Here is a 13,388-nt window from a genome sequence, read left to right on the forward strand (position 1 = left end):
GATTTTATTTAATATATTAATGGAGAAGCCCATATATTCACATTTCAAAATATTTTGATAACTATATTTCAACATAACTATATTATATTCAACATATATAACTATTTCAACATAACTGATTTAATATGATCATATATTTTATGCATTAAACAATATTCTGAGGTGCCTATAGACTTGCTCTTTTAATCCTATAAAATTCCAAAATAAAGTCAACTGTAATTTAGAAATGAAATAAATTCAAATTTGGGATGCCAAATAATGATAGTAAGTTGCTAACATTTTTTGAGCCCTTGCTAGATGCCAAGTACCTAGTCTAAGAGCTTTACATGTACTGACTCATTTAATCCACACAACAATTCTCTGAGGTATGTATTATTATTCCCACTTTACACACAAGCATGCTGAGGCAATATATATTTGGCTAAGTAACTTACCCAAGGCCTCAACCTCAAGTTAGTGGTGGTTTTGAAGATACAGAATTCTTTTAATTTTTTTTAAGTGTAGATTTGCAGCCAGACATAGAAAGTAATAAAGTTTCCCTCAAGTAGCAAAAACTCAAATTTGATAAGACTGTTACTGCATTTTGAGTTATTGTGGGTTTTTTTTCTTTCCCCAGCATACATTAATTGATCATTTTATATGTGTCAGACACTGTACGTGGTGGTCTAAGGGGCTCATCTACCTGTCCTGTAGATGCTGGTTTCATCTAAACTCTAACCTGGGGCTCTTCTCACTATGTACTCTCCCTCAGTACTATCATCCACCCCCTTGGTTTTAATTACATTTATCTACTGATAACTCCTAAATTTTTATCTCTCTCTTGAATACCAGGCTTGAATCTCCAGCTGCTTCCCGCATCTACCCTCGTCTAGTGTACATGTCAAACTCAGCTTGCCCAAAACTTCATTTTCATCTGTGTCTTATACTCCTTCTACAGTCACTCAATAAAGACAGTCCTTGACATTCCTTGTAGCTCTAAAATCCATCCCGTTTTCTCCACCTGCATTGCTACTACTCTAAGTTCCAGGCCATCATCATCCTTCATTTAGATTACAGCCTTCTAACTGATTTCCCTCCATTGTTAACTGCCTTCCAAGACATTCTTTACATTGCTTTTATATTTACATTATATAGTCTTTGAAAAATGCAAGTTTGGTAGCATATGAAATTTTCCTGTCTACAGTCCTTCAAAGTCTCCTTCTACCTTTGGGATAAAGTCTAAATTCCTTAACATTGCTTACAAGACCTTCCAGGGTCTGATTTGGACTACTTTCTAGCCTTACTCTTTATACCCTTTCACTTTTCTTGTTGCATTTTATACTTTAGCCTTGCTGAACTTTTTTCAGTTCCTCAAATCACTATAATAAAAGAAGATAGAATAGATGTTATGGCAGTTTCTAAACACTTACCTCTATTTCTGTACTTATCTCTGAATGATAAGTTTGTGAAACAGCACAAGTCTTTGGACCACACTTTTAGTAGATTTAAACTACAGTATACCACATGGATGAATTTTACAAATGAAACATTGAATGAAAAAAGCAACTTATGGAAGACTATAACATTTTTCTAAGGCTCACAAACAAGTACAGTTAATTTTATTTAGGAATATGTGACTGACTACAGCATAGAACCAGGTGAACTTTAGGAAAGTGCTTCTGTGGTAAGAAGGATGGGGTAGGAAAGAAATGCACAGGTGCAGTAATAATATTAATAGTGTCCTAATTTTCAGTTTGGGTGGTAGGTCAATATATCAATTTTATTGTAATGCTTCCTAACACATATATTGTATATATTTTCTTATATATGTAAAAAATTAAATTGTAAAATTATTTTAAAATTAAAATAATTATGGGGAAAAATTAGTGAAGTGCTTTTTTTCTCAGTATATTGATTCTGGAAAACGATAGATACAGAGCAGTAGTCCTTAGTGTCACACGTATACACAAAACACTATCCATTATTTCAGTGGCTGGGAAAGTTTTGTGTTTTTTTAATAAATTTATTTATTTATTTTAAAATTTTTGACTGTGTTGGGTCTTTGTTGCTGTACGCAGACTTTCTCTACTTGCAATGAGCGGGGGCTACTCTTCGTTGCAGTGCACAGGCTTCTCATTGTTGTGGCTTCTCTTGTTGCGGAGCACAGGCTCTAGTCGCGCAGGCTTCAGTAGTTGTGGCTTGCTAGCTCTAGAGCAGGCTCAGTAGTGGTGGCGCATGGGCTTAGTTGCTCTGCAACATGTGAGAGCTTCCCAGGCCAGGGCTCGAACCCATGTTCCTTGCATTGACAGGCAGATTCTTAACCACTGCGCCACCAGGGAAGCCCTGGGAAAGTTTTGGTATGAAGCAAGCCTTTCCTTTGAATGGAAAGCAGCAAAATCTTAAACACTAATTTTTTTTAAAAACTGAAGCTATGAAGTAGTAGAAGCCATTTCAGAAAATATAGCACAGTGACATCAATATTTTAATTTTTTTTGAAGATTTTTAATCACAGTTTCAATTTCGTTACTTGTGATTGGTCTGTTCATATTTTCTATTTCTTCCTGGTTCAGGAAGGTTATACCTTTCTAAGAATTTGTCCACAAAAAGAGTCATGTACCAAAATGTTCATTGCAGCTCTATTTATCTCTATTTAGGAGATATAAACAACCTAAGTGTCCATCATTGGATGAATGGATAAAGAAGATGTGGCACATATATACAATGGAATATTACTCAGCCGTAAAAAGAAACAAAATTGAGCTATTTGTAATGAGGTGGATAGACCTAGAGTCTGTCATACAGAGTGAAGTAAGTCAGAAAGAGAAAGACAAATACCGTATGCTAACACATATATATGGAATTTAAGAGAAAAAAATGTCATGAAGAACCTAGGGGTAAGACAGGAATAAAGACACAGACCTACTAGAGAATGGACTTGAGGATATGGGGAGTGGGAAGGGTAAGCTGTGACAAAGCGAGAGAGAGGCATGGACATATATACACTACCAAACGTAAGGTAGATAGCTAGTGGGAAGCAGCCGCATAGCACAGGGAGATCAACTCTGTGCTTTGTGACCGCCTGGAGGAGTGGGATAGGGAGGGTGGGAGGGAGGGAGACACAAGAGGGAAGAGATATGGGAACATATGTATATGTATAACTGATCCACTTTGTTATGAAGCAGAAACTAACACACCATTGTAAAGCAGTTATACTCCAATAAAGATGTAAAAAAAAAATACACATCAGAAAAAAAAAAAGAATTTGTCCATTTCTTCCAGGTTGTCCATTTTATTGGCATAGAGTTGCTTGTAGTAGTCTCTTAGGATGCTTTGTATTTCTGTGGTGTCTGTTGTAACTTCTTTTTCATTTCTAATTTTATTGATTTTAGTCCTCTCCCTCTTTTTCTTGATGAGCCTGGCTAAAGGTTTATCAATTTTGTTTATCTTTTCAAAGAACCAGCTTTTAATTTTATTGATCTTTGCTATTTTCTTTGTTTTATTTCATTAATTTCTGCTCTTTATGATTTCCTTCCTTCTACTAACTTTGGGTTTTGTTTGTTGTTCTTTCTCTAGTTCATTTAGGTGTAAGCTTAGATTGTTTATTTGAGATTTTTCTTGTTTCTTGAGGTAGGCTTGTATTGCTATAAACTTCCCTCTTAGAACTGCTTTTGCTGCATCCCATAGGTTTTGGATCTCGTGTTTTCATTGTCATTTGTCTCTAGGTATTTTTTGATTTCCTCTTTGATTTCTTCAGTGATCTCTTGGTTATTTAGTAACATATTGTTTAGCCTCCATGTGTTTGGGTTTTTTACATTTTTTTCCCTGTAATTGATTTCTAATCTCATAGCGTTGTGGTCAGAAAAGATGCTTGATATGATTTCAGTTTTCTTAAATTTACTGAGGCTTGATTTGTGACCCAAGATGTGATCTATCGTGGAGAATGTTCTGTGTGCACTTGAGAAGAAAGTGTAATCTGCTGTTTTTGGATGGAATGTTGTATAAATATCAATTAAATCTATCTGGTCTATTGTGTCATTTAAAGCTTGTGTTTCCTTATTAATATTCTGTCTGGATGATCTGTCCACTGGTGTAACTAAGTGAGGTGTTTAAGTCCCCCACTATGATTGTTACTGTCAATTTCCTCTTTTAGAGCTGTTAGCAGTTGCTTTATGTATTGAGGTGCTCCTATGTTGGGTGCATATATATTTATAATTGTTATATCTTTTTCTTGGATTGATCCCTTGATCATTATGTAGTGTCCTTCCTTGTCTCTTGTGACATTCTTTATTTTAAAGTCTTTTATCTTATATGAGTATTGCTACTCCAGGTTTCTTTTGATTTCCATTTGCATGGAATATCTTTTTCCATCCCCTCACTTTCAGTCTGTTTGTGTCCCTAGGTCTGAAGTGAGTCTCTTGTAGACAGCATATATATGGATCTTGTTTTTGTATCTATTCAGCAAGCCTGTGTCTTTTGGTTGGAGCATTTAATCCATTCACGATTAAGGTAATTATTGATATGTATGTTCCTGTTACCATTTTCTTAATTGTTATGGGTTTGGTTTTGTAGGTCCTTTTCTTCTCTTGTGTTTCCCACGTAGAGAAGTTCCTTTAGCATTTGTTGTAGAGCTGGTTTGGTGATGCTGAATTCTCTTAGCTTTCGCTTGTCTGTAAAGCTTTTGATTTCTCCATCGAATCTGAATGAGATCCTGGCCAGTTAGAGTAATGTTGGTTGTAGGTTCTTCCCTTTCATCATTTAAAATATATCGTGCCACTGCCTTCTGGCTTGTAGAGTTTCTACTGAGAAATCAGCTGTTAACCTTATGGGAGCTCCCTTGTATGTTATTTGTCGTTTTTCCCTTGTTGCTTTCAATAATTTTTCTTTGTCTTTAATTTTTGTCAATTTGATTACTGTGGGTCTTGGCTTGTTTCTCCTTGGGTTTATCCTGCCTGGGACTCTCTGCGCTTCCTGGACTTGGGTGGCTATTTCCTTTCCCATGTTAGGGAAGTTTTCGACTATAATCTCTTCAAATATTTTCTCTGGTCCTTTCTCTCTCTCTTCTCCTTTTGGAACCCCTATAATGTGAATGTTGTTGCGTTTAATGTTGTCACAGAGGTCTCCTAGGCTGTCTTCATTTCTTTTCATTCTTTTTTCTTTATTCTTTTCCACGGCAGTGAATTCCACCATTCTGTCTTCCAGGTCACTTATCCGTTCTTCTGCCTCAGTTATTCTGCTATTGATTCCTTCTAGTGTAGTTTTCATTTCAGTTATTGTATTGTTCATCTCTGTTTGTTTGTTCTTTAATTAGGTCTTTGTTAAACATTTCTTGCATCTTCTCGATCTTTGCCTCCATTCTTTTTCTGAGGTCCTGGATCATCTTCACTATCATTATTCTGAATTCTTTTTCTGAAAGGTTGCTTATCTCCACTTCATTTAGTTGTTTTTCTGGGGTTTTATCTTGTTCCTTCATCTGGTACAAAGTCCTCTTTTTATTTTGTCTGTCTGCTGTGAATGTGGTTTTCCTTCCACAGGCTGCAGAAGTGTAGTTCTTCTTGCTTCTGCTGTCTGCCCTCTGGTGGATGAGGCTATCTAAGAGGCTTGTGCAAGCTTCCTGATGGGAGGGACTGGTGGTGGATTGAGCTGGGTGTTGCTCTGGTGGGCAGAGTTCAATAAAACTTTAATCCGCTTGTCTGCTGATGCATGGGGCTGGGTTCCCTCCCTGTTGGTTGTTTGGACTGAGGTGACCCAGCTCTGGAGCCTACCCAGCTCTTTGGTGGGGCTAATGGCAGACTCTGGGAGGGCTCACGCCAAAGAGTACCTCCCAGAACTTCTGCTGCCAGTGTCCTTGTCCCCACGGTGAGCCACAGCCACCCCCAGCCTCTGCAGGAGACCCTCTAACACTAGCAGGTACGTCTGGTTCAATCTTCAGTGGGGTCACTGCTCCTTCCCCTGGGTCCTGATGCACACACTACTTTGTGTGTGCCCTCCAAGAGTGGAGTCTCTGTTTCCCCCAGTCCTGTTGAAGTCCTGCAGTCAAATCCCGCTAGCCTTCAAAGTCTGATTCTCTAGGAATTCCTCATTCCATTGCCGGACCCCCAGTTTGGGAAGCCTGACCTGGGGCTCAGAACCTTCACTCCAGTGGGTGGACTTCTGTGGTATAAGTGTTCTGCAGTTTGTGAGTCACCCACCCAGCAGTTGTGGGATTTGATTTTATTGTGATTGCGCCCCTCCTACCGTCTCATTGCGGCGTCTCCTTTGTCTTTGGATGTGGGGTATCTTTTTGGTGAGTTCCAGTGTCTTCCTGTCGATGATTGTTCAGCAGTTAGTTGTGATGCCGGTGCTCTCGCAAGAGGGAGTGAGAGCACGTCCTTCTCCACCATCTTGAACCAGTCTCTCACTTTGCTGTATACCTGGTTTCAGGACTTAATGAAGCTCAGATTCTTGATGTCCCATTACAGAAAGAATTCACTGAGAGACAAAGTGATAGGTAAGAAGTGGATTTATTTAGAGAGAAACACACCCCACAGACAGAGTGTGGGCCATCCCAGAAGGCGAGAGTGGCCTTGGGAGAAACACATGCCACAGACAGAGTGTGGGCCACCTCAGAAGTTGAGAAAGGCTGACATCAATATTTTATATGAGGCAGTTTAGGTTAGGTAACCTTTTTCTTCATGTTTCGAAAAGCAACCAACAAGAAAAAAAAGTATTGCAGAGAATTCACAGAATACCAACAATTGAATATTATTGTTCACATTCTCTTGGCTGGAAAATGTTTTTAAAACTTACATTGACTGTTTCTCTTTGAAACTCAGATAGGAAAGATTGCTTTTGCAGCTCAAACTTGTGCCAAGAAAGTAACATTAGAGGTTTTTAACCCAGGTTGCATATTACAGTCACCTAGGAACTGAAAAACAAATATTTTTTTATTGAGGTGAAATTCATATAACATAAAATTAACCATTTTAAAGTGAACAATTCAATGGCATTTTGTACATTCACAATGTTGTGCAACCACCATCTCTGTCTAGTTCCAAAACAGTAACATTTCCATCACATCACAGTAAGACTCCTTACCCATTAAGCAATTTCTCCCCACTCCCACTCTCTCCCCCTCTCTCCTCAACCCCTGGCAACCACCAGTCTCCATCTGTCTCTATGGATTGATCTGTTCTGGATATTTCCTATGAATGGAATCATATAATATAGAACCTTTTGTGTTTGGCTTCCTTCACTTAGCATCATGTTTGTGAAATTCATCCATGCTGTAGCATGTATCAGTAAGTACTTCATTCCCATTTATAGCTGAGTAATAGTCCATCGTATGTATGTTTCACAGTTTGTTTATTCATCCATGGATAGACATTTGGGCTGATTTTTGGCCATTGTGAATAGTGCTGCTATCAATATGCATGTACATGTACTTGTTGGAGTACTTGCTTTCAATGCTTTCAGTTCTTTTAGTTGCTGTATAATATTACACAGTGAATATACCACTATTTATTCATTCTCTTTTTGATGAACTTGTAAAAAGTGTTTCCAACTTTTGACTTTTCTATGAACAACATTGCTATGAATACTCTCATACAGGTCTTCTGGTGCAGTTGGCATCAATTTCTAGGGTATATACCTAGGAATGGAGTTGCTGGATAGTGGGGTATGTGCATTTTCAACTTAAATAATGCCATACTGTTTTCCAAACTGTTGTACTATTTTATCTCTCACTATTGCTGTATTAGAGTTCCTGTAGATTTGCTATTAAGGTTTGACTCCTGCTCTAAAACACACTGCTGTTGTTTCACAGACTCTTGGGGATTTTGAAGAGAAGTCTTAATGAAAGTTCCTTTTACTCTAATAAACTTTTACAATTCAGTCTCTAGTAACTTTCCCTGGGATATTTCCTACATTTTAATGGGAGGCAACAAGTTGTAAAGAAGAGGCATAGACTTGGAATCTTAGTGTGATCTCACGGCCTGTTAGCTTTGTTGTTTTGGGCAAGTTACTGAATCTTTGTGAGCCTAGTGTGTAAAGTGGGGAGAATGTCTTTCTTTCGTGTAGTTGTTGTTAGTATAATGAATCAATATGTTTAAAAAGTAGTTTGCACAGTGCCTGACTCATAGCAGATACTATCAAGGCATATATTCATTAGACAAATATTTATTGAAGACATATTTTATGTCACACCAGGACTGGGGATGGAAAGATTAAGCAAGATCCCTTTTATGTTATTTATAATATTGGAAAACTTGAAACAATTTAAATGTCCAGTGTTAGGCTTGGTAATTATGGTACATTCATAAAATGGAGTGTAGTGCAGCCTTTAAACATCATGTTCTCAAATGTGAGGAAATGTTTGTGACGATGTAAGAAAAAAATTACAAGAGGATTAGCCCTTTTTCATATAATTTATACACTGCATGTGCATTGAAAAAAATCTGGAAGGGTTCAAGTGGATACACTGCAGTGTTCATTTTGGTTACTAATTGATAGTGAAATTGTATTTTAATGCTTTCCTTCCTTATATATTTTCTATACTTTCCAGATTTTCTACAGCTAACATAGATTACATTTTTTTAAAAAATAAATTTATTTATTTTTGGCTACGTTGGGTCTTTGTTGCGGTGTGCGGGCTTCTCATTGCGGTGGCTTCTCTTGTTGCGGAGCACAGGCTCTAGGCACACGGGCTTCAGTATTTGTGGCTTATGGGTTCTAGAGCGCAGGCTCAGTAGTTGTGGCGCACGGGCTTAGTTGCTCCACAGCATGTGGGATCTTCCCGGACCAGGGCTTGAACCTGTGTCCCCTGCATTGGCAGGCGGATTCTTAACCACTGCGCCACCAAGGAATCCCTCATTTAGAATTTTTATTAACTTTTTTCGTTTACTTTTTAAATGTTCTATTAATGGAATTAAATGGGCATTTGACCAAAGAATGAGATTTTTTACTTTTGTTGGTTTACACATGCTAAAATAATAGTCTCAGAAAAATCTTTTTGTCTTTAAGAGACAGCTTGGTTGCTAGAGTTAATAGATACCGATTTTTGTCTGACCAGGAATTACTCTTAATTCTAAGAAGAAACTGGAAGCACAATGGGAGATGACAGTGAGTGGGTGAAACTGCCAGTTGATCAGAAATGTGAACACAAGGTAAGACTTTTCTGGAACTCAAATTTCAGTGTCATTGGCTTGTTTTGTCAGCAGTTATACTGTATAGTGTAGTATAAAGCTGCCTGATGATTACACAATACAACTGGAGAAACAGCCTACTTTGGAGATTGGGCAGTTTCAGCAGGAAAATTTCTCATGTTTGAATTGTTACATCTTTAATGTCATGTTACAAAGAAGTAATGACTAATACTTGGATACAAAGTGGGGTACGTTTATAGTGGCCTGTTTATGAATTCTAGAAGGCCTTGACAGAATATCATAAATATTAAACACTTATAAGAAAAAGTTTGTTAGCTAATCTTTAAAAATAAAAAAGCTATCTGGATTTCTTAAACTCCATTTTTGTTTCTAGTCTGGGGTCCTTTGTTCAAATTACCTAGTATAAGGTAGTCATTCCACCCCCCAACCCCAATGGTAGATAATAATGTCATTAAATTTTGTTTTGTTTCAAAATACTTTTCTTTTAGCTGTGGAAAGCAAGGTTAAGTGGGTATGAAGAGGCCCTGAAGATCTTCCAGAAAATAAAGGATGAAAAGAGCCCAGAATGGTCCAAATTTTTAGGATTGATCAAAAAATTTGTGACTGATTCCAATGCAGTGGTTCAGTTGAAAGGATTAGAAGCTGCACTTGTTTATGTTGAAAATGCCCATGTAGCAGGAAAGTAAGTAGTTTCTTTCCAACTATTCTGGTAAAAACCCCTGTCTCGTGCTACATGGATTAATTTATGTATATTTATGGATCACTGTGCTTAGTTATTAGCACTTTTAGAGGATATTCATTTCTTAACTTTCATAGCTCCTTGACACTTGTTTTTCATTTCAGTCTTTATCTGCTCTCAGAAGTCTAAATGGTACAAGAGATCTTTAGAGAGGAGCAAATTCGAAATCAGATCTTGAGTTTTTACCTTAAAGTTTGATGAGCAAGTGCTTTTCCTTTTGAGGCTTTTGTATGAGAATTACTCCAAGGGGGAAAATCTTTTGTAACTTTTAGAAGAAACTGAGGTGGTTAGCAAAGACGTCAAAATTTCACTGAAAACATTTGGGCATTACTTAAATCTTTTTCTACAATGGTTCCAGGCTAGGTGATCTTAGAATCACATCTTTCTCCCTATGGTCATTAGGCATTTTTATCTCTTAGGAGAGGTAATGCGAACTAAATAACCTCTATAACTCCCAGCTTATTGGATGATAGAGGTTTCCAGTCACCCCAGTCTCCCATACCTGATAAACCTGACTTTTCTAATACTAGTCTTTATGTCATTGAAAGGAGCCCTCCATACAAAAAACAAAAAAACAATGGGGACCCTTGACCTAATTGCACAAGAAATATATATACACATCCCTAGGTATCTGCATGGGAATTGGTTCCAGGACAAAAGTCCCCACCCCTACACCCTAGGATAGCAAAATCTACAGAAGCTCAAGTCCCTCACGTAAAATGGCCTAGTATTTGCATATAACCTACATATACTCTCCTGTATACTGTAACTCATTTCTAGGTTACTCTCAATACCTAACACAATGTAAATGTTGTGTAAATAATTGTAACTACAATATAAATAATGTGTAAATAGTTGTTGGCTGCATGGCAAATTCAAGTTTTGCTTTTTGGAACTTTCTGGAATTTTTTTTCCCAAATATTTTTTTTTTTTTTGCGTTATGCGGGCTTCTCACTGTTGTGGCCTCTCCCATTGCAGAGCATGGGCTCCAGACGCGCAGGCTTAGCAGCCATGGCTCACGGGCCCAGCCGCTCCGCGGCATGTGGGATCTTCCCGGACTGGGGCACGAACCCGTGTCCCCTGCATTGGCAGGCAGACTCTCAACCACTGCGCCACCAGGGAAGCCCTTCCCAAATATTTTTGATACAAGTTTGGTTGAATCTGCAGATGAGGAACCCATGGATAAGGAACCCACCAATATGGAGGGCAGACTGTACTTGACTCACCTCAAAAATTATACCAAGAAGGACAGTCATTAATTTGACAGTTTTGTTAACCAGCATCAATGAGTTCCCCTTGCCATCAGTGAGACCATTGCTTTTTTAATTTCATTTTTCTTCTGATACTAGAAACTTTTTTGACAAATGCTGCATGTAATTCCAACCCACTCAGTTTCTCTCCTTTCCAGTAGTACAGGTTTTATTTAATTTAGAAGAAACTCAAAGCAATAAAGCTACTGTAAAGTCTTGCCAAGGAGTCAGGAACAGCCTTTTGTTATTAAAGGTACATATCCATTCCCTCTGTGAAGAAATTCTCTTGTCCTAAAAAGTGTTTAAAATGACTTTCAAAAATTTTCCAAAAAAGTAAGAACTCTGTAATCTTATTTTTATAAAATGTATCTGTATCTGGCTATCTATCTCTGCATATAGAAAAGTCTAGAAGGATGGATACCATAAAGTTGAAAGTAGTTTTCTCTGGGTAGTGAGATTTCAAGGGATTTTTGCTTTCTTGTTTAAATTTCCTATATGTGTAAATAGAAACTATGGTTCTGTGTCATTGTCTGTTGTGACATGTCTTAACCTCTTATGGTTTGCATAAGTTTTTTTTTTCATGTTCTTGAACATAATTTTTTTTAACTTTTTATTTTATACTGGAATATAGCCGATTAACAATGTTGTGGTAGTTTCAGGTGAACAGCGGAGGGACTCAGCCATTGATATACATATATCCATTCTCCCCCAAACTCACCTCCCATCCAGGCTGCCATATAACATTGAGCAGAGTTCCCTGTGCTATACAGTAGGTCCTTGTTGGTTATTTAAATACAGCAGTGTGTACATGTCGACCCCAACCTCCCTGGCTATCCCTTCCCTGCAGTAACCCTAAGTTCATTCTCTAAGTGTGTGAGTTTGTTTCTGTTTTACTTGAACATAAAGTTTTTAGAGTCTCATTTACTTTATTTCTCAGCATTTTTAAAAAAGTATTTGTTTCCCCCACTTTCCATGACCTTTTCCGGCTCTTTCTACTAAAGTGTGTTTTTATGTGTATGGTTGTTGTTGTTTATAATCTATATTACAGAACCACAGGGGAAGTTGTATCAGGTGTTGTGAGTAAAGTGTTCAACCAACCCAAGGCCAAAGCCAAGGAGCTAGGCATTGAGATTTGTCTAATGTACATAGAGATTGAGAAAGGAGAGGCTGTGCAAGAAGAGCTCCTGAAAGGCCTGGACAATAAGAACCCCAAGATCATAGTGGCCTGTATAGAGACACTGAGGAAAGCCTTAAGGTAAAACCTTTTCTTTTTGTTTTCGTTCTGTTAACTAGAATATCTCAATTGAGTTTGGGTTCCTGGTTTAAACAGAAATGAAAGCTGTTGGGCTTGACTTGGCAGACCATACCAACCAGAAAAGTGACCTGGAAAAGCTAAAGCCATTCCTCAAGTGTGACACTTTGTATTCAGTAATTTTAGCCTTTAAGTGTGTTGCATAGTTATTTGATCTAAATCTTTTTTTTCTTTTATAAATTTATTTATTTATTTATTTTTGGCTGTGTTGGGTCTTCATTGCTGCGTGCGGGCTTTCTCTAGTTGCGGCAAGTGGGGGCTACTCTTCATTGTGGTGTGTGGACTTCTCATTTTGGTGGCTTCTCTTGCTGTGGAGCACGGGCTCTAGGTGCGTAGGCTTCAGTAGTTGTGGCACATAGACTCAGTAGTTGTGGCTCATGGGCTCTAGAGTGCAGGCTCGGTAGTTGTGGTGCACGGGCTTAGTTGCTCTGCGGCACGTGGGATCTTCCCGGACCAGGGATTGAACCCATGTCCCCTGCACTGGCAGGTGAATTCTTAACCACTGCACCACCAGGGAAGTCCCTAAATCTCTTTCTAATAAAGATGAGCGGGGGATATTTCTGACCTTTTCTCAGATTATGAATTAACTTTTTCATGGAAAAGCACTCCTCAGGGTAAGGAGCTCTGTTTCTCTTGTTATCCTCAGGCATAAATTTATGTACCTTGAAACATTGGCTGAAGTAAACCTTTGTTTAGGTGCTTTTTAAAATAAAATAGAAGCAAATGCTATATGCCTTTAAATAGAAGCATAGCAACAGAAATAGAAAATAACTTTTACTCTTATGTAATAAGTTATTTTCAACCCTAGAATTAAGTGTTGTTTGGCAGTGAAGTTTTTCATGAATGGGATCTCTTTCAGGAACAAGTGGCTGTAATTTTCTATGGAAATCTGAATTAGACAAAACACTGGTTTGTTCTGATTTGGCAGTCCTTCTAATCTGATATCCTGTCCCCAATACTTCCACATG

At 37.9% G+C, this 13,388-nt stretch overlaps 1 protein-coding gene across 3 annotated transcripts in view; it reads left to right on the forward strand.

Moving 5' to 3' along the window:
- The window catches only part of CKAP5 (cytoskeleton associated protein 5), a 106,803-nt gene that overhangs the window by 26,167 nt on the left and 67,248 nt on the right, over window positions 1-13,388 (forward strand). For all 3 annotated transcript variants that reach the window (XM_079928414.1, XM_079928415.1, XM_079928416.1), the window contains exons 2-4: window positions 9,026-9,119; window positions 9,608-9,801; window positions 12,157-12,363. In XM_079928414.1, coding sequence (XP_079784540.1) covers window positions 9,063-9,119; window positions 9,608-9,801; window positions 12,157-12,363 — 458 coding nt within the window. In that variant the 5' untranslated portion in view covers window positions 9,026-9,062. The remainder of the gene's footprint in view (window positions 1-9,025; window positions 9,120-9,607; window positions 9,802-12,156; window positions 12,364-13,388) is intronic.

This window comes from Stenella coeruleoalba (genome assembly GCF_951394435.1).
Source record: "Stenella coeruleoalba genome assembly, chromosome: 8".
Lineage (NCBI taxonomy): Eukaryota > Metazoa > Chordata > Mammalia > Artiodactyla > Delphinidae > Stenella > Stenella coeruleoalba.